This window comes from Aedes aegypti, chromosome 1, assembly GCF_002204515.2.
Source record: "Aedes aegypti strain LVP_AGWG chromosome 1, AaegL5.0 Primary Assembly, whole genome shotgun sequence".
NCBI lineage: Eukaryota > Metazoa > Arthropoda > Insecta > Diptera > Culicidae > Aedes > Aedes aegypti.
The window spans coordinates 9,232,083-9,253,673 of record NC_035107.1 but is presented as its reverse complement, the minus strand read 5'-3'; the positions used below and the strand labels follow the sequence as shown (position 1 = coordinate 9,253,673).

Below are 21,591 nucleotides of genomic sequence, written 5' to 3'. Positions count from 1 at the left end.
TCATAGGAATTGAACAATGAATATCCTTCACGAGAGTGCTAATGCGATCGTGTTGGAAGAACCACTGCGTGCACACGTTTGCGTTGGAACAATCAAAACCCGTTTCAAGCTAAAATGATGTGCCTAAACAGCATGTAGAAAAACTGTTTGTTCGGCATCTATTGCACTATAAAGAAAACCACCATCTTTTTACTTCCAAAACCAGTTTTTTTTTCTTGAAATCGAAGTAATGCTTCAGAAAATCTCTCATTGCACTACACTTGCAATTTGAAATGCGTTGATAGATTTCCATGAGAATTGGCTTTCATTCGAACTAAATTTTGTTTGATGATTGCTCACGCTTGAATGGTTGATGCTTGATCATTACACGATGGAAGAAAAAGGTGCACGTGATTGAATTTAACTTTTTTTTTTCGATAACGAATTAATTCAAATTCGATAACAGATTCATGCCGCAAGGGGCTGCATAAGGTTGGTAGTTGTTGGTTCATGTCAAAAACTCCGGTCGCACATATAGCATGTAACCAGTTGCCACACCATTTTTCTACACTTTCCCAATCCAAAAGGATGTGAAAGCCAAGAATCAATGGAAAACTGTTTATGTTTGTAATTCTTAAAGTTTCAGACCTTTGTTGACAAATGTTCTGATTTAGGTTCAAGGCTTACTCTGATCGCAGATCAATAATCTTTACATAACGTCAAACAAATTATACGAGCGAAGGAAACCATTTTAGACGAAATTAACGTCAATATCCTGCACTGTAAATTCCGACGGGGCAAACAGTGTTTTATTCGCCTACTCTTCTACATATTTTCTCGTACTCTAGCCGAAAATGGCTTTTTGTTCTAGGATGGCTATCTGTTCTGTGCTACTGAGCCAAATAAAGCCATCACCATTTCAATGTCAATGACAGACCATCTTTGGCAACATCCTCTCAAGGCCACAGCCCATCATCCGAGCAGCAGCAGCATCCTCTTCCAAACCTCCGATCGATGGAAAAACAACTCCAAATCGCACGCATCCGACCCGAATGGGAAAAGCTCTCCCTTCGAAGCCAGCCTCACTCAACCCCACAAGAAGCCAAACATAAACACACTTCAGCGTGCTCATCACCAGCACTCGATTGCCCTCTACCGGCGCAAACGCCGTGCATTAATTTGATTGTCCAAACAATCGAACCTTGATGCGTCGCGGTGCAGCGGCGCAGCGGTTTGCTTTAGCGGGGGTCTTGATCGAACCCTCCTTAACCTATTGGAAATTTCTATTCATTACACGCTCGCTCCTAAAGCAAAAGCGCTTTGTGGATCGTGGAACCCCTCAATTTGGAGGCCCACTTTCCACTTGACTTTTCGGCCGAACGAAAAAGGCAAAAAAGCTGTGCGCAGCAACCTTTTTCTCGCAAAAAAAAAAAAAACAACAACACTCAATTGCCTCTCGAATCGAGCGATCAACGAGCGCGTGTCGATCGCAAAAAATGGGCTGTGGGACTGTGACCTCCGAGTGATACCCGAACGCAAACTAGATCAAGCGGAATGGGACGATTCTTTTGCATCGTTCTTCTCTCGTGTTGCTTTGATTAGCAAATTGATTGACGGGGCAAAAGACGGCGCTTCCCATATTTCGCAGCTTCGTTCCCTTGGGAACCCCAACCCAATTTGCGTGCACGTACGAATGAGGTTGCTTCGGTGCGCGAAAATGATTCCGAAAACGCAGTAGGCCATTGCATCGCATCTCTCCGTGTGCATGTGGTATGTCTTCGGGTGCGGTCGGTCTTTCAACGCTTGCTGCGACGACGACTACGACGGTTCACACAATTAGTCGCGCAACTCAACGTCAAAGTCGTCGTCGTCGTCGTCGTGGATGTTTACCGAGGTTCTTAACAGCGTCTCATTTGGGGAAGTTCAACCATTGAAAGTCCGGCGATGAGTTGCTCTTGTTTGGAGTTTGTTGGTCTCTCGTTCGTTCTCTTTCCCGCTTTCTGCACCCCCTCCCCGGTTGGGGCCTATCGTTCCCCCCGGGTTCCCGACCGACGAAGAGAGTTGGGTAAAGTGCCGTTAAATTAGAGTATTTAGTTACCGTTGCTTCGCACAGGCCGCGATCCCATATCCGAGGCCACGGGCGATGGTAAGAGTGAGCGAGAGTGAGAGAGAAAGATCATCCGGCTCTCGACTCGGCTCTATTGAGGTAAACAACTTGCGCTGGAAGAGTTTCCTCTGGATTTTCCTTCCATCTTTTCTTTTTTCGTTATGTTATGTGTGATATCGTGTGCACCGCCGCGGCCCCGGAGATGAATGTGTATTCCGATTTGTTCAACGCACCTCTGGCTGCGGTCACTTCCCTCCACTTTGCGGGAGGAAGCGGTTGTCAGTGTAGTGGTTGTAAAATTAATAAGTAGTTTGAAGTGTTTTTTTTTTCGTGTTGCGAAATTTTTCCGCGACGCTCGGGAAGAGTTCGGCATCGCGCGGGTTCGAGTCTTCGGAAGGTCTGTAATTTTACGAACTGTAAAAGGGGGTATCTTTGGTAGACCGGGACCACAACTTACTAAACGAAATAGCAAAATTTCTGTTAATCAGTTAATCAAAACAAATACAAAAGTTCGTTGGAATCGAGAACAAGATTAAACCTTGGCGAGATCTCAACATATTTGGAATGCTGACAAGCAATCTGTTCTGCGATCTCTATTTAATGAAGTTTCAAAGAGTACGTCACTTATTCGTGATCAAACGTCAACATCCCACCGCAAAATCGCTAGTGTTTGGAGGTGATTTTAACCTCCAACTTGCCAAATAACCTCCAAATCATCACCTCCAAGTTAGTTCTAATAGCCTCCGTTATATGAAATATGGTGGCGCGTCGATCGTCGCAAGTTTATCGTTAAACAGTCAATACTTGATAGCCTTGTCATAGTAGAAATTGAATTCGATCTTAAATCTCTTAGAGAAAGCATTTTTACAAATTGGAGCAATTTCTGTAATCAAAGCAAGAAATTTCCATTTATAAATTACACGCCTAGAAGTATGTAACCAGGTATTGCAGAATTCGTTCTCACTTGATTTCGAAGCACGATCAAAGCAAGCGAATAAAACATCGCATCTGTATCGATATTGTTTCGCAAATTGTAACAAAATAACGGAAAATCTTCTGAGAAAGTGGGAAAAATGGTGAGAAGAAATCTGACATGACATTTTGAAAGGGGATTTCACAAAGCCTACTACAGCAAATGTTTCACCGAACGTTACCTAGAGTCGGTAAACTTTTACCGAGAACTCGGTAGAAAAAAAACTCGAGATTTGACAAATAATTTCTGATAACTCAGCTGTTAGATTGTTGGCAATCCGTTTACCGTGATCAATTCCCGAATTCAAAAGTGCAGAATACAGGAATAATCAGATTTCCCTCCAAAAAACTATCAAAGTAGCCCCCTCTTACGGCGCACACATACGCGCTCTGGCTCGTTATTTCTGTAGTAGCCTACGGGATTTTCCTCATTCCCTGCCGAAGAGTCTGTAATTATCGGCCAATAGCAGCAGCAGCAGCAGACGAAGAAGAATCGTGCGGCGAACCCGAGAGTTCGTGGTGTATCTGCAAAAAAAAAAGCGTTCAGCGTTTGATCCATTTAGAAATTGAGCAAATAATGGGAGCCCCCTGCTTTCGGATGGAGGAGGTTAAACCTTTACCCAGCAGCGCCATCTCTTCGCCACTTCGGAAGGGTCGAATATCACGGTGAGAAAAAGATCGTCCGGACCAGGCCCATCAACGTCATAACGATTATGGATGGCTGTGATTAGCATAATTCAATAATCACTGGGTAGCCCAAAATGGCAACCCCCGATTCATGAAATCGTTTCGTTTTCGGCTCGATTTTTTGGGGCTACGGCGAAGCGGGGAGGGGGGAACCGTTTGTGTTTGCACTTAACCACAACTCAGCCAAATGGGTGTATAATGTGATATTTGGAGAAATTGTTTCTTCCGATTGATGGGGCTGCTCTGCGTTTCGAAATAATCACAGGTCATGGTACTTCCGAAGGCATTGGTGAAGAGGAAACGGCCGAATTGGGCGCCAATTTCGGCGCGATCTGGATCTCTGGGGTTGCAGCGGTCAGGGAACGAGATTTGCGCGCTGGAAAGGTGATCGTTAATTTCTTGAAAGGTGCACTCGCACAATTTCGCATAAGTAGCACAGACAGAGGTTTCGAAAATTACTGGGCAGTAGGCCCTGACCGGGAGGGTAACAGAAGGGTTGGCTGAATTTGATGAATTGGAAGATCAGAGATGGCCATGGAGAGCAATCGTTCAATCTGCTCCATAATACAGTAGAGACCTGATTGTTCAGCTACATCTAATCTTCAAATAAGACATACTGTGTTTGAGACATTTACATATTGTCAACCACATTTCTTTTGTGTTAATTCCGTAAAATATTAAAAATGTCTTGACAATATAGAACAATAGAAAACCGCAATACTTCTATGAATTCACAGCATACCATGCCAAAATGCTAGAGGGAGGAGGTAGATACTGATTGTTGCCAAATATCTGTATTTTTTGACAATATCGGAGTTTGAATTCTGCGAAAATTGCGAGAATCTCTCACTTATCGCTCTCTGTAACAATCATGATCCGCTACACATCATGAGAGTCTGTTTATCGTCGATTGTAGCTCTGAATAACAGGGCATTATAAAACCCATCTAAACAAGCTCCAAACCTGGAGGACACTATTGTCATCAAATGTTCGGGGATTGTTTATCACGTCAGTAAAATAAAACACCTACCACCAATGGTAAATAAGCGAGTGAAATGGGTTTTATCATCGCTCTCTCATAGGGCATCGTTGCTGCTGTTAATCAAGCTTATCGCAACTTGCGAAATATTGCCAATCATGGACCGATACAGATGCGATGTTTTTCTTCGCTTGCTTTGAATGTGCTTCGAAATTAATTGAGTACGATTTCTGCAATGCCTGGAATTAGTATAACATTATTTTCAATCCAGAAACCAGGAATATCTCAATAGCTAAATATCGTAAACGTAAGTTATCTCAATCGTTCTTATAAAAGTTTCCATTTTTCTGTTAGAAGGTTCTACAAATCGTTTTCCCCTTGAATTTATTTCTTCTTGACAGCCATCACGTGATAAACTTTGAATTCTTACTGAACTGTTCAACGGTATGAGTTAGCAAATCTCATGTTTCGCATAATTTCATAATTAATTCGTACCTTCACCATACCTCTCAGTAGAAGAAACGAATCAATCCTAATTACCAATCAGAGATAATCACACTTTTCCCAAGCGGATAACCATCTTGATTGGCAATTTGAGCTTCCTACGTCTAAGTGCCATTCCCCCGTGCCGTTATCGCTTCCGCAAATCTCCCAAACCAGTCCTCTCCTCTATCAAAACCCCATCTTCAAACCCGACGACGACACTCCGTCGTGAAACGGTACCCGCGACACCTCGATTCCGAAACAGGTCCAGCGTGCGCGCCTGCCTTTATTTTTTGCAACCCAGAGACCTTCAAATGGCCCACCCTCGGACACCCTCAACGGCATCGCATCGCATCACATCGCATCGCAGCAACCCGAAAAACCAGTCACACAAAAAGTTACGCAACTTTGTGTCTTCATCGCGCTGCGTACGCTTCGCCTACTTTGATCAACGAACGAACGGGTTGAGCAAAAAGCCTACTCAAGTTCTCGAGTGGCCCACATCCACAAGGGTGGATATGCCGGTGTTCGCCACACCAGAGGAAAATTTTTAATGAATCAATCATAAGACATTTGATTGCTGTCAACATGTCGAACGATGGATATCAATCCATGTTTAACAGGAAAAATTAAGGTTCGGTTCAGAAACTTTGTATTTGTATTTCTAACTAGAGTGGCGAATACTGGAACACCTGCACCAGTATTCGCAATGTTTTCAATTTCGGTTCCTGAATTCTCCAAAAACACTGATTTCTTATGGAAGGTGGCGAATTTATGGACATCGTGGCAATATAAGTTGCAACTATGATGAATATCGGCGCATTTACCCTACCAGAGGATGGTAAAAGAAACGGCGAAAAAGGCTGCATCGTCTTTGTCTTCACCGTCGTCGTCATGGCACCGCGCATCGCAGTTGACCATGATCTTGAACGAACGAACCAACGAACAACGCAGCAACTGAACGTGAACTCGAACTTGACCATCGCATCGCGGCGGCTTCTTGCTTTGGAGCGATCGCTCGACACCGTTTTGAGCTCGGGAGACTGCGCGGCAAGAAGAAAAGTCGCGTAGCTTTTTAGAAGGACCTATCTAACAATGAGAGCCTTTCTTTGTGTATTTCCTCAATATCTAAACTGAATTTTCATCTTGAAATGCGCTTTTTGTACAAACCGCTAACCAAGGATATTGTCTCTCGATCTACTGTGAAAAACTTTCCAAAAGCGCCATAATCAGGACTCAATTTTGAGAAAATGGAGAGTATCTCTCACTTATCGCTCTCTGTAACAATCATGATTCGCAGCACGTCATTTATCAAGCTTATTACAATTTGCAAAACGTTTCTGATTATGGATCGATACAGGCTAGCTTTGATCTTGCTCGGCAATCAAAATAGAGCGAACGAAAAGAGGATCTCTCATTGTTACACTTAGGTCATTTAGAATAGTTCAGCGAGAAATCCTTTCATGCATCGACCTGAAGGTGCGTGTGTGAAGAGGAATTCACATTCTCGGCCATAAGTAGGAGCTGCTGCAATCATAAATATAGAGCAATGAGGCAAACGAATGTGCATCCACTTACACACTTGGAATTAGAGCTGTGCGCCGTCACCGCCGCCTATTGATTTAACGTCCTACAGGAAATCTGCCAGAAATGCATCTCCAAGCGATCCTCCGGGGTTTCTTCAGCGGAATCCACCGAGAGTTGTTTCAGAGGTCCTTCCGATAATGCCTTCTGGATTATTTCCATGAGTTCCTCTATGAATGATTAGTCATTCAGACATTAGTTCCACTAAGTTTATATCCATGTACTTTTACTAGGAATGCTCTTCAAGGGTAGGTTAGATATGTTTTCAAGAAATTTCTACTGTTCTCTGTGTATTGCTTTACAGTTATTCCTAGAATTTTCTGCTTGATTTAAAAGATTATACTACGATTTTTTTTGAGGATTTTTTTGTATGATTCCTTCAGATTTTCAACGGGAATTCTGCATGAAGATTTTCAGATCTTCTTTCTAAGAATTTCACATGTATACTTTCATAACTGCTTTCACCGGTATTTTGTAGAACACAGTCCAACATTTCTACCAGGAATTTATCCAGGCAGTTTGAGAATTCCTTCAAAAACGCAAATTAAAACTTTGAATATTTGACAATTGATTTTTTCATAGTTTTTTTCAAGAATTTCACTATGCACTTATTAAAGAATCAAGATACATCTAGATTCTATAAACTACGCTAAGAAATTCATCAGTGATTCATCCTGGAATTCCTTCAAGTGATTTTTCAGTGATTCTACTAAGAGGTGCTCATGCATTTTTTTTTTTTTTTTTGTTAGAATTTTTTATGGTGATCCTCCAATATCACAGCAGATCGTTCAACACCAAAATACCACTCTTTGCTTAATTTAGAGTTGCTGAATTAAAAGTCCTTTTTAAAAACAACATAGTTTTTAATATCTGGGCAGTTGAAATGCATTATTTGTCGATTACAATCAACGTACATGCAAGTTTATCAGCTTGTACTTAATTTACCACAGAACTCGAGGTTAAATAATACTTCGTACATAATATTTACGATGCTCAAAAGCCTTTTTTCGATACTTGTATTGTAGAAATGTATCTTTCTATCAGTCAGTGTTGTAAATGTTCGCATCGCGAAGCACCTCACGAGTGTATGGCAGATTCGCGCACAGGCTTGATGTGAATAAGTTCATACCAGCCTACTCGGGAAAACATACCAAAAGAAGTAGTAAAAAGTTCGTGAACCTTTACTCGCGAGTAACCGAACACGATAGATGCGGATAAATCAGCCTTCTGATGCTCGCGAGCATTTTGTTTCATTTTTGTTCCGGTTCAGTACTTTGCATTATGCTTGCTAGTAATCTTTTATATGAGAAATAAGCGAAAGTAAAATGGAACGAATTGGCAACAGACCAGCAGTGCTGAGTTTGCTCGGCGTCGAGAATAATATTGTAACACGGAAATGACTGCCTCATTGCTAAAAAGTGTATTTTCTTTCATTATGAATCTTTGAGCTACATTTCAAAACAAATAAACAGCACAAAAAAACTAACTACTTAATATCGCACTGACAAAAACTCAAAAAAGGAAAATATTTTATATTTTGGGTTCTGTGCAAAACAACTTTCATCGAAATAATTTCATGCGGATTAATGGAGTAATGCTCAAGAAAAGTTCAAAACAAACATAACGCATGTTCGTTTGGCTCACGCTTTGACAGAAATGTCAGCTTCCGCGTATCTCTTCTACAGACCGATCCAATTACCTGCGTATTAGTGCAATGTGGACAAAATTTTCTTTGTTTGCTGTGAGAACTGTCACAACATTGCTTTTGTTTGCTGTGAGAAAGCAAACATAAACAGAACTGCTGCCGAGAACTCGCTTTCTTGTTGGACTGACGTTGACTGAAAGCTCAAATGACGTTAAACAAACATCGATGCGTTTTTATTCTGAGGAAAGGATCACTAATGCTTACCATATAAACAAATTGAAAATTTGCCAGCAAGTTGAAAAATTTGATTTAATCCTATAGATCAATTAGCACTGTATCTCATATGAAAGTTTATGTCGTATTTTGCATGATTGGTGGATAATTTTTAGTTTTAATTTCATTAATTTCACATAAATAAAACCGGTATTTTGCACAACTTCAGCAACCTTTAGCACAAAATTGCGACATGCTAGAACATTTCAGAACATTTCGGCATCAGACTCTTTTACCCCAAATTTACAAGAAAAACTCCGATCTATGCCACGAGTTAAAAAAATGCTTTAAAGTCTCAGGAATCACCAGAAAATCCTCAATAGTTTAGTTCATGAGTATCTCCAGGAATTCTTATAAGAGATAGTACACAAATTATGTCACGCTAAATTTCAAGTTCTTTTACCCCCTCCCCCCCTTTGTCACGTTTTTTGTATGGGTCCTCCGAAATTTTTGTAAGGCTTGTCACACTTGGCTTGACCCCTCCCCCCCCCTTTGAGCGTGACGTAATTTGTGCATGGCCCCTAAATATTTCTTCAGGGATTTCTCTAAGGAATTGTTCAAGTATAAGAGAATCCTCCAGGAATTCCGCTTAGGAATCCTTGTTGACTCCAACCATTTGTTCATCCATGAAGTATTCCAATCCTTCAAGGATTAATCCAGAATACTTTATACTCTCTATACAAAAGTATCAAAAAAGGACAAATTCACAAGCACACAGAATGACATTTGTAACGTTCCCTCTGTCTTTGGTGTATGGAACGTCACTGTTTGAGCCCAACGGGACGACGAGGTTTCGTCCTCGAGTTGTTACTGTTCATACAAAAAAAAAACAGAATGTTCAAACAAAAAGCGTTACGAGGAGGTGGATGGGTGTCAAAATTGGCCATTTTTGGCCTTATGAAAATTGTGAATAAACCCATGTAGTTTCTCTAAGATTTATTATAGTACTTTTGTAAGGTTCTATATTATTGCCCTAAAAGTTGTTCATATATTACTTGATATATTATTTGAGTTCATGTAAATATCACACATTCAACAATAAACGTTGTTTGAAACAAACATAAACGTAACAATTTCTTCGTTAATGATCTAAGGAAAACTTCTAAGAATTCTCCTGCATTTTTAAAGAATTCTTTCAAAAACCTTTCATCTTCTAAGTGTCTCAAAAGAGTCTGTTTGATTTGCCCTTGGTATGTTGCTAAAAAAAAATCTTCAAGTATTCACCCATAATACTTCTAAAGAAATCCTTCCGAAGATTCTTCCGGGTATGTCTCTATTAAATCCTCTGTGGATTTTACATGGATATTTCAGTTGGCAGTAGTCGAGTTTGACCGAAAAATCAATGTTATTAGATGGATTAATATTTGACCTACAAAATTGATTTACAGATTCCACCTAGTCCTTCAAATCGATTTGTTACATATGATTTAAAAAAAATGAAAATTTTTGATTTCAATCAAAGTGAAATGCAGTTATTGGTAATTTCCCAAAAAAAATGATATTTCAAATTCAAAACTCATCGAATGTAGTAGTATTTGTCTTCGTAACATTTATATTAAAATACAATTGAGAATTAACTCAGGCTTTGGAAAATTTAACGGTAATTGACACACGAGCCATAATTTTATTCCTTCGGCTTCGTTCGTAACATGTCTTTCAAAATACAATTGATAAATAACTAAAGCTTTGGAAAATTTAAAGGGTCATTAACACACGAGCCATAATTTTATTCCTTCTATCCGCCCGTATTCACACAACACGCATAACTTTTATCGATTGTGGAAGATACTAGTAACGAAAGAGAAAATGGAGGACACATACCATCCTTTTGTTGGTGCCGATCACTGTGTGTCACCACTTGTTGCATTTGCTAACCATCCCCCATTATGATCGATAAACAATAGCGAATATGTTCTATTGTCTGTCCTTTGTTTGCAACCTAAGGGTTTTTTTGATAAATCTATCGATTATAATTGAGTTGCTGAAGATGGCGTAACCAATTAAAACAAAAGTAATTATCAATTTTAAATCTCCCAAATGGCTCGATGTGGTTGTTGCTCTTGGATTCTCTTTAAGGAGTCTTCTTCAAATTTATCTCGTATTTTCACCAAAACTCCTGTAATGAATGATTTTACGAATCGCTGAACTTTTACAGTAATACTTTCGGTGAAGGCGACAAGAAAATTTCTGGGATTTATTCCAAAATTTCTTCAGGGATGCCCCCGCAGGTTTCACCGGATATTTTTCCAAGTATGTCTGCAGGAGATTCCTTCATATTTAATCCTGCTAGAATTTTCCAAGTTTCCTCTTGAATTTCTTTGAGAGCTCCATTGGGATTTTTTCAGACTGTATACAGTATTTATAAAACGTCCTGTATAAATCTATTCAAATTCCTCAAATATCTTCCAAGCAATCTTTCAGAAACGGTTCTAGCCTTTGTCTAGAGTTAATTGTAGGGATTTCCCAACAGTTCACAAAAAAAGGTTTTTCAAAAAGAATTCGTGGAAGAAATTCTCAAACAAATGCTGCGGACCCAAGTAACAAAATAGCGCTTGAATACGCCCTGTGTGCTAATAAAGTGCTATTATACAGCTGACATCCACTATAGAAGCCGTATAATAGCCCTTCAAATCAAAAAAAGGCGAATTAGCGTGCTAGTGATTACTTAGGGATATTTTTCCTTATTCCAATTTTTTTTAGAAATTATGCGTAGTGTTTCACCAGACTTGGATCCGATGAAGCCGCCGCCAGTGCAAAAATGCTCTAACTCCGCCGCCGATTGAAAATATCTCGGCGCACAGGTCTAACTCGTGCTTCCAGTTGAACCGGATCGGCTTGTAAGGCGCCTCTCGACTCTCGAGAGGAGATGTGCGAAAAGTGTTTACAGGAAAAAAAACCATAAGATCATACCTCGTACCCAGGAAGCAACCAGTTTTGTTTTTATTCCATTTTACAGTAACAACAGCAACCAATAATAAAATACCCACTAGCGAAAAGAAACACTGACATAAATTTGAAATCGCACGCGAGAGAGCGCGCGCATCGCGACACGGAATGCGCGCCCCAGTGCCTACCGTGCCTTCTTGGATCGGCGAACTTTTTTCCCGCGAAAAAAAAAACTCCTAAGTAAGTCAGTGCAATCAGTCGGACACAATTGGCTACTTTGTGTTGTTTTCGAGCTTGTAATTTCTCCGAATGCAACACTCACGTCGCGCGTCCCATAGTGCAAAGTACACAGTGGTTCAATTTCATGTACGAAGAGGTCATAAATAATTTTGAATAATATTTAAATGGAGAATACCGTCAAAAATTTCAAATCTATTATGTTTTACCTACCAAGAACACTCTCAAAGATGTTGTCATATATGTTCAGGTGTGGTGTGGTTCAACATCGTGGCATATTTTGTTAAAATGGACCATGAAATTTAATATGAGCTTCAGAATTATTTTAAAAAAATCTAGTCCATATTGATACAGCATAAAACATGGCTGACCTGAAAATTTGTTTGAAGATCAAGAGCTTGTTCTTAAGACGAAATATCGGTTTTCTTTCAATAAGTGGATACTGACATTTCATATATTTTTACATTTGACTTGAATGTCCTCAATGTGATTTTTGAATGTTAAATTGTTATCTAGTAAAAGCCCTAGATACTTAACTTTATCTGACCAATTTATTGGAACCCCACTGTACACCACCGTGCAGTGCCGCGCGGTCTGCCGGGATGCAAACCCGGTGGGGACGAAAGGCGGCAAAGTGGCCATTTCGGCCACCGAAGAGAAGAGCCTTTCGGCGCCTCGGTCGCCTCAGTCCGTGTTGCCAAAGCTAATGAACAGTGAAAGTGCCTTGAATGCTCTTTCCCGTGCAGGCGCGCGCGACTATTGAGTGGACCAAAAGTGGCCAGGTTTTACTTTCTTCCTCTCCCCTCTCTGTCTCTCTCTCTCTCGCGCACACTTAAAATCTATAAATCTAGCGATCGACTCCTGTGAAACGAAGCCGCGGCACTTCTGCGCTGCTCTTTCGCCACTGAGAGGCGTTTTTTATTTGCCTATTATGAATTTTGTTTTCGGATCGACTGATTGATTGATTGGTCGGATAAATCGGACGGCAATTTACGAGCACACGGCGGCTTCTGGCTGCCTTTAGTGCCTTGCGAGCTCTTTTTGCGCGATGACATCCGAGTAAATAAGTGCGCGGCGCGGAGGAATCGTAAATTTCTGATTGATTGCAAATTAACGGTCTATGGAGAGGAAAAATTGGCCGGGTTCGTCGTCAGCCATCGATTGAAGTCTCTGGGGAAAAATCCCCGCATGCTGCGATCGTTTTTTTTTTTTTTTTCTAGATCTTATTAACAGCCTTAACTGACGTTATTTTTCTTTCTACTTTCTGTTTCGTTTTCAGGGTATAAGAAAACAGTCGCCATGATCAACAGGAGTTCGAGCCTTAAAGGGCTCGAATCGATAGCAACCTTTCTTATAGTGGTCACGATAGTCGTGACGTCACAAGTGAATGCTGGTAAGTACCATTGAAGTTTATTACGATTTTATTGCTTTCTGTTATTGATTGGGCGATACTTTAGTTGCTGGGAAGAAACACAGTTAGAAGATTGCACAAAAATTGAGTAGGCTTGTAATTTGCCATAGTGACCTGTTGCTTGGATTGGCTCTACGAAAGAAACACATTTTCAAAATTAACTGCACGAATCTGACGTTCATATTCATTATAAAATTCACTATCAGACATGTATTCCCTATATTAGTTCCAGAAATTTGCTTTTTCGAATCAACATTTTATGGCAGGGCTAGTGGGTATTAGATTGAATATACTTTTCATTTACTCACAGTAAATATTGTGAATGGTCTTCACAAATTGAAGGTAGAATTTGCGAGTTGTTGCGGGTAACAATATTGTTAAATATTCTTAATCTGAACGAAAAGACTTATTTACTAAATGTGGCACTTGAGGACATTCAAAATCATAGATACCATTGATTGTGAATACTTCAATATCGCTAAAACAAGATTTATGTTTTAATTGTGTCTTCCATAAAGTTTTTTAGAAGCTGAAAATTTAGTTGGTAACTAGCAAAGAATCTCAAATATTATAAGGAGCATCACTAGTAGTCACATGTTTTATTTCTTCAGTATTATAAATTAAACATAGAAATATTTTGGACAATTGTGGCAATAGTTCCTGTTTGTGTAAAATCTATGTATTACACAACGTATTAATTCAAAACATTGTCACTAGGAGGCGTAGCATTGAAGTTGTGTTCTACAAATCTGAGAAAGACGCTCTGCCCCAGTTGGGACGTAATGCCAGATAAAAGAAAAATAAGAAACAACAACATGATAAATGCCAGCAATCTGGATTCGTCGATTTCAATTGCACAAACTGCAATTTTGACTTTTTTATTTTTAAAGGACCAACATTTGACAGCAAATTGTTGTTTTTTTTCTGAGGCTGGAATCCAAAAACCGTGGCATAGATCGTCAATGATTTTTGTGTTTCTTTTCTCATCAATTTTAAACAAATGTTTTTCAAAACTTCAGCAAAAGCATCTGTATGCTGAAATAATTGTTTTAAGAATCGTCTGACAGTCGGAATTGCAAGGACCATTTGGTTATATTTCCAAAGACTTCGACAAGCATTCTTAACAACGCGATTGCTCTTCCTATATAAGCAATAGTTTCAAGCTTCCAGTGACAATTGCAAAAGGACTTCAACAGGTACTCCAATACATAATCCAGAAGTCACGGAAAATGATTGCGAGTGTCCGAATCATACTTTGTAATGGCCGGTACGCTGATCATAAGTAATGTGCAAAAAGATTGGACAAGTAACGGTCAAGGAATGATTCCTCTACCGAAATTACTTGAGCTATACGCTGATGAGAAGTAGAGCTGATTTCATAACGTCGGTAACGCCTGCCATACAAATCAAATGGAGCTGTCACTTTTCCGTACGGAGAAATGTGCCGCTCAATTATTCCGCAAGTAAAAGTGACACTTCGCTCATACTGGATCAGCTGTCAAAATTACTTTGGTTAAAAGGACAAATTTTACTTGAGCGCTTTACGTTTCAGGTGCATACCACACATCAAGCCTGGTTTGCTACTCAAAAGGAATCGCTAAAGAAATTTCTCGTCGATTCCTAGAAGAAATTTTCTACAGCGACTCCCATTTGAACTGACAGTTCTTTTCAACTGCGTACTGCGATCAGAAAAAAAGCGCATTCTTGAGCGATTCCTTGCAGAAATTTTCCATGCATCAAGATAGGCCGAGAAATTACTTGTCAGCAGCGAATCAGGCTTTAAAATCAAATCTTCAAGATAACGGCATATCAGGCATGTCGCCAAATATTGCCCCAATCCGTCCTTAATTCAGATTTTGATATTTTGGTGGTTTATAAAACAGACGAATGATTTCTTGACTCGACGTTAAGAGTAACATAATTTCTTCAATATTTACGGTGCTGAAATCCAAATTGATTTTTGACCTCTACAGATGTACGTCATTTCTATCAAACGTGTATGTACACAAAGCTTGATAGTGCTCAAGTACTTCGTAACGGACTTATTTTAGCGATCTTAAATTACCATTACTGCTCCAAACCGTTATGAAATTTCGATCGTTATATTCTACAACACGATTAATTAAAGGTTCAAAGATGTTCTGACCTCGTGTATTCCTCTGTAGATATGTTTACATTTTCATGGATATCTTGAGGCTTTCATACAAAATTTTAACGACACCCAAGCTTCTATGAAGGTCAGATTTGTCTAATTCCAACTTTTTAGGGGAAAGGTATTCAATATCGACAGATAGAGATCAAACCCACAGAATTAAACCCACAATTTCTATTCAGTACACGGGCGCCTCACCAATTACACTACAGCTACGCATCCCCAAGTTTCACGATCAATTTAGCTCAATATAGCACAATTATTTATCACTCACCAAATCTATATCTATCTATAATTGAGAGTGCCTGTATTTCAGTCAGCTTCCTGCTGATAATAGAGACCGGGACTTCATACTTATCGAGAGATTTATGTCTAAGGATGTATTTTTTTCCCAACTGCTTTATGCGTTTCTAAAGAAAGAGGTAGCGCCTTCTTTGAAGACCATCAATATACGACTGGTTAAACTCGTAGATTCAACAGCATAAATATCATGGATTTCTTGAACTATCAGTACAACTGCAATATTCCGTTTACTGGTATGAAATATTGAGGGTCTGTGCCGTTTTTGAAATCTACCAATAAACCACTGATTCACCTTGCAGATTCTAAGCCCTAACATGTTTGAAGTCCTTGCAATACCCAAACCTTCATAAAACTGTATTGCAAAATCAAGAATTTGATTGAATTTCCGAACCCTGGATGACCTAGTTGTATCCAAAAAAGGCTCAACAGGATAGTATTGACCTAATAAATGGTTTTATTGAAGCCACCATTCTTCTAATTGGCCAGAATCGTGAGTTTTGCCCCTTTGGATTCGAATATCGGACGGTCCTCATATCCTTCTCATTTAAAATTCATCATAGAATCAGTGCTTGCTACTTCACCCATGGTCAAGGCATTCTTCAATCGCACTAACTTAACTGAGGTTCAAGACTAAATTAATTTACGCCAAAATCATGATCTCAGCAACCAAAAATGTCTTGTTTACATCACCCATTTGGACAGTGAACAATCTCAAAGGCACATCCAAATTTATTCCGCGATTATTCAAATGGAACCCATCAAAAAGTCGTTCAATTGCTCAGATTTCTTGGGTGCAACAAATTGCCAGCTGTCAACCACTTCCAATTGGTAAACCGTTGTCAAAATGTGTGTTTTTACACTCCCAAGAACAGTTCGGCCCCGGAACAGCAAGCGGCGAAGAAAAAAAAAAAAACTCCGCGAAAACTGCTTTGGATTCCGGACAGGCCGCTAATGGAACCGCGCGAATGCAATAATCTATTTAGAGTTGACGTCAGCGCCGCCACCTCGTGGTGCACGGAGAGCTCCGTCACTATGGTGACTCACGGCCAGCCGCGATCCGCGCACACAGTGCACTGCAATGACGCATAACTATCATCCACCACGAATCCCAAATGCAAACTCGAAACTCGAAAGTTCATGAAAACAATTACCCTCTGAGGGGGAAAATGATGATCCTCATCACACATACCTACAACTGACTGATCGGTTTCCGATGTCCATCTATAAATCCCGCAACGCAGATCTGGTTACTACAAATTACATATCATGTCATAATCACCGGTTTCGGTTGATGAGCTAGCCAATGATCGAGGCGGTCCGAAATCTGCGGACAATTAACCTTTAAGAACCGTGAGAGCCAAGTAACGAGCCAAGGTGGGCGTTGCGGCGATTCAACGCAACGCCAACTTCCTGGTTTCAATTTGAGCGATGATAGAGTTAATTCTGAGTCGCGAGCCAACTCCTTACAAGTTTTGAGGAATGGGATTGCTCTTATCGATTAAAATTGCGACAAATTTCATTTCCCCGAATCGACAAATTCGGCAAACCACGTGGAACAGTTACAATTTTACGAAACCAAATCAGCGAAACAATATATTTATTCCACAGAAACCGTTTTTCCCTTGATTAACATCTGACTCGAATCCACAAATCCAGTAGGCTACGCGCCACCAATCACAGCTTTTTGCGTGGGCAGCCATGGGAACCGCATGGCAACCGCGTCGAAAGAAAACTGATCGTTTTGGTGATTTGTGCCACTTATTACCATCAACGGCCCAAGGCGAGAAGAGAGAGAATCCAATTGTTTTTTTTTTTCGGTTCGCGATTCCACACCCAAGTCCAGTTGGATGTCCTGGATTTTGGACGGTATCAGCTGACCACAGCGATTCATGAAGTTTTCTGAATCGATGGAAAAAGAACAACTGTAAATCAGGGTTTCTCAACCGGTGGTTAGCGGACCTCTGGGGACAGAGCCTTCTGAGCTCTTCACTAAGCTTAACTCTCCCTAACTCGACATTTCGAATCTCGATATCGAGTTAGAGAACCATAGTTAAAGTTGGGTTTTATGGCTACCTCGATGGTCCCTTGCAATGGTTTTGTGTTATATATTGCGACTTTTGCACCCATTTAGACTCACCCCAAATTTCTTATTATCACAGTCGAATCTCGCCTAGAATTTCGCAGTGCAAATGTATACATGCAAGGTCTGTCATAAGATAGGTTGTTTCAGCTTTTCGACAGTTGGCCAGTTAGCATATCTAGTTAAACAGGTCTTTCTGTGCGCAATATGGTCCTCAAATTTTTGATAAAAACTTGTTTTTAATAAATAACACGATGAATCGTGTTCTTGCAACCATTTTGGCGAATTTTCCCGTTCAAATAACGGCTACATCATATTTCAACTTTAATTTTAAAAAATGGATCCAAATTTGAACCTTCACACTTTTGATCATGTTTGACGTTAACGTAGTTGACAAAAACGCCACAAGGGCTAAACGTTTCTACACTGAGGTTGTTCCTATCTGACATTTCGGAAGGGACACGGAGAATAAAATACACCCAAAATTTGAGTTTAAAGCAAGGGGTGCGACAAAATCTCAAAAATCAGACAAAAATGTTTTTTGGCTGGAAACCAACAAAGAGCATTTAAAAAATTAGTAAACATGTGTTTTTGGCCTAAACTCAAGCGTTTGGTACTAAAATTGGGACAGGGCTTTAGAACACTATTGTGTGAAAATGTCGCAGCGAAATAGTGCTTGGAAGGATGTCAAAATTATCACACTCCATGGGCCCTTTAATGTCGATTTATTGGAGAGTTTCATACACTTTCATTTCAAGAAAAATAATTTTCCGCGAGATGTTTGTAGAACCTTGAAGGGAGTCACAACTTCAAAAAGTTTGGGAACCACTGCTGTAAATCAAACCCACTGATTACAACTATTTTACCGTAAGATGATGTCAAGGCAATGACCCATCCAGAGGAAACAGGCAATTATAATGAGTTTAAGTAAGGGAGATGGCTTGGCCAAACAAAACCGTGGGCTTCCTGTCGTGGTCCCCCAATTCCAGGCCCATAAGTGACAGAGTGCACTTGTTTCTTCTGTATAAAACCATCGAAAAAATTTTGGGAATCCGAAGCGACGACGGCGAAGTAGGTTTTGTTTGTGTAAAATGACAACGACCTGTCAACCTGCTGCACGATCCAAGTTGGCCATGTGGCCAACCGACGAGGGGTGATTGAGTGGGAAGAAGAACATTCTTGTGCACTCGTCGTTGTCATTAACAGCAGCAACAACAACAACAACAATGACAACTTCAACTTTCAAGCTTTCTTCAAGTCTCGGTGTGTGATTGCTGGGTAAACACATCGGTAAACGACCCAACTGGAAATGGCCGGACCGAACCTCTCTATCCGGGTCCAGTTCCAGGCCCATGACGACCAAGACGCGGAGTGAATGCACGCGCGCGCGAGCTTCCAGAAGAAAGAAGATGACCCAAATTGCCGGTGCTGGTCCGCGTGGACTGACTGTTCCGCTAGACGCAGCAATCGCGTTAACATTCTCCGGCAACCGGAGCGACGCAGCCATCCCATGGCCTACTACTACCTACTGATGTTGCGATGGGCGATACAGAGAGGGGTGCGACACAATCTAATTACCGCCAGGTCCGAGGGGCGAACGCGGAAGATGAACGGCCGCGCGTTCACAGTTGTCATCCGCGTGTCGTCTTTTTGTTTTTCGTCGCACCCTGATGGTCCAGCAACCAACCAACGGTTGAAATGGGGTTTTTGACATTTTTATTTGGGGACGGAAGGATGGATGAGGCATGGATGTGTAAAGCAGAGCGAACCAATGAGTGATGGCTCTATTGTGGGAACAAAAGTTCTCATAATTCAATTGCTTCCAGTTAGTGGGCTTCCCTTCAAAATTTGATCCGCAGTTCTGTTGTTGTTGAAAGACAAGAGATTAATTAGGAAAGAATTGAGCGTTGTGTCAAAGTGGCTCATCGTGAGCCAATCAGCTCCAGAGTATCTTTTCATCAAATGAATAATATTGGAATTCGAAATTCTTACATTTATTAGCAATCGTACCAGATAGAAAATTGCGGAAAAAAGGCTGAAAATCGCTCAATCAGGAAGTCCGCCGCCCCATTTGTCCGCGCGTTTCTGTTTTGGGATTCAAACGGAGCGAGCTAAAATGGTGCCGCACCGCCGCTACGCCTCTTGGCCGTTAATGAGGGGTTTAATGCGTCGCTAATTTCAGTAATTTTTTGGCCAAATGGATTTTGTTTCAAGATGTTTACCTCCGCTGAAGATTGCTAGGTGGTATTCCGTAGCAATTGTTTTGGAAGTTGAGAACTGGTTGCCTAAACAGTGCCTGTTTGTGACGCTCGAATGATATTTCGACTGTTTTGCGTAAAAAAGCTAGATGAATTGAAAATGAATGACACAAAATCCAATAAGACGTAAAATCTTGGGGCTTAAGAATAGTCGAGATTCTAATAAAGATATAAGATTACATAGGACGAATGTCACTAGTGTTCCCATTATTCCGTTTGAAAATGTCAAAATCTATGGATGTTTGTACTTTTTCACGTTGACAGTTGAAGCCGAACCCATTTCCGCCTGCGAAAAATGTTCTGAGCGCAAAGTTACCGAAATTTTTCCTCTACGGAGCATTTTATCGGCGGTCAACTCAAGCTGGTTTGCTTTCTGGTAGGGATCAAACTATCTGAAGTTTGGTTTTTTGACGTTTGATAACTGATCGATAAGTTTGGAACGCTCATGGTGATAGACCAATGTACTAAATTCACTCGGTTCAAGATTTTTTACACTTGATCGGGACACGCTTCTGTATGCTCCCCACTTGTTCAGGCCAACCCCCTGAAGTAAAAGCTAGTTCTTGATGCTAGTCACTATCTGCGTGGCGCTAGTGTTGTGTAACCAAAATTAGGCTTTTCCCCCCATCAAAACCACGCACGGTAGCGACAAATGTCGCATGAGAAAAAATAATACTATTCATAATCGTTTATCATTATGCCTAATAAAATGTGACTAAATTAGCTTGCGACTACAGAAAACTGCATAAAATGATATGCACTTAACATCCGAATGATTAGTCAAATATAAATGTTGCATTCGAAAACGAGAGTTTTTTTTTTTTTTGCTTTAATCGGTATTTTTGGACGAGCTGTCAAACCAGCACCTTCTTTAGCACCAAATTCTTGGCTTCACTCCAGTTGTTCGTGGATGACAGCCGTTTCAGGCCCCGCTCTAGTGTCACAATTCTTGAACCGAGTGAATTTAGTACAACGGTGACGACGTACTAATGCAATGCGGATATTTTTTTTTTTGTTTGCTGTGCACAAAATTGCTTTTGTTTGCTGTGAGACGGTAAGCATAAACAGAATTGCTGCCGAGCAGTCACTTGTTGGACGGTCGTTGATCGAAAACTCAAAAGACGTCCAAAAAACTTCGATACGTTTTCATTCTAAGGAAACCGACTTGTGTAAGACTGCTCAGGCGTTGGAATTTGTGGCATTTTACTTATCCAGCTTTTTACGCTAGCTATGAAACAACGAGGGGTGAATTGGTTTTGACATTTCTTGCCTACAGTTTTTATGGTTTAATCATAATAGGCAGTTAATTGCGTTTGTTGATCCATTTGTCAAACATTTTCGCCTCATTTGTTATGAATGTCTTAGTATTCAAATTTTCTCATGTGCATCATAATAATTCTTATAATTGCATTCAATTTTATTATTTTAGGTACCCTATTTAAGGAATCGTCGTTATCAGTCGACTTGTGAGAAAATTTTGACGGTGCTTCGAATATCCCTGGATTAGGAATCAAAATCAATTATTTCATAGTTTCCAACACAGAACATTGGTTAT

At 40.3% G+C, this 21,591-nt stretch overlaps 1 protein-coding gene across 10 annotated transcripts in view; it reads left to right on the top strand.

The window, feature by feature from the left end:
• LOC5579824 (microtubule-associated protein futsch) overlaps positions 1 to 21,591 on the top strand; it is a 166,013-nt gene that overhangs the window by 118,873 nt on the left and 25,549 nt on the right. For all 10 annotated transcript variants that reach the window (XM_021838861.1, XM_021838863.1, XM_021838853.1 and 7 more), the window contains exon 3: positions 13,112 to 13,225. In XM_021838861.1, coding sequence (XP_021694553.1) covers positions 13,132 to 13,225 — 94 coding nt within the window. In that variant the 5' untranslated portion in view covers positions 13,112 to 13,131. The remainder of the gene's footprint in view (positions 1 to 13,111; positions 13,226 to 21,591) is intronic.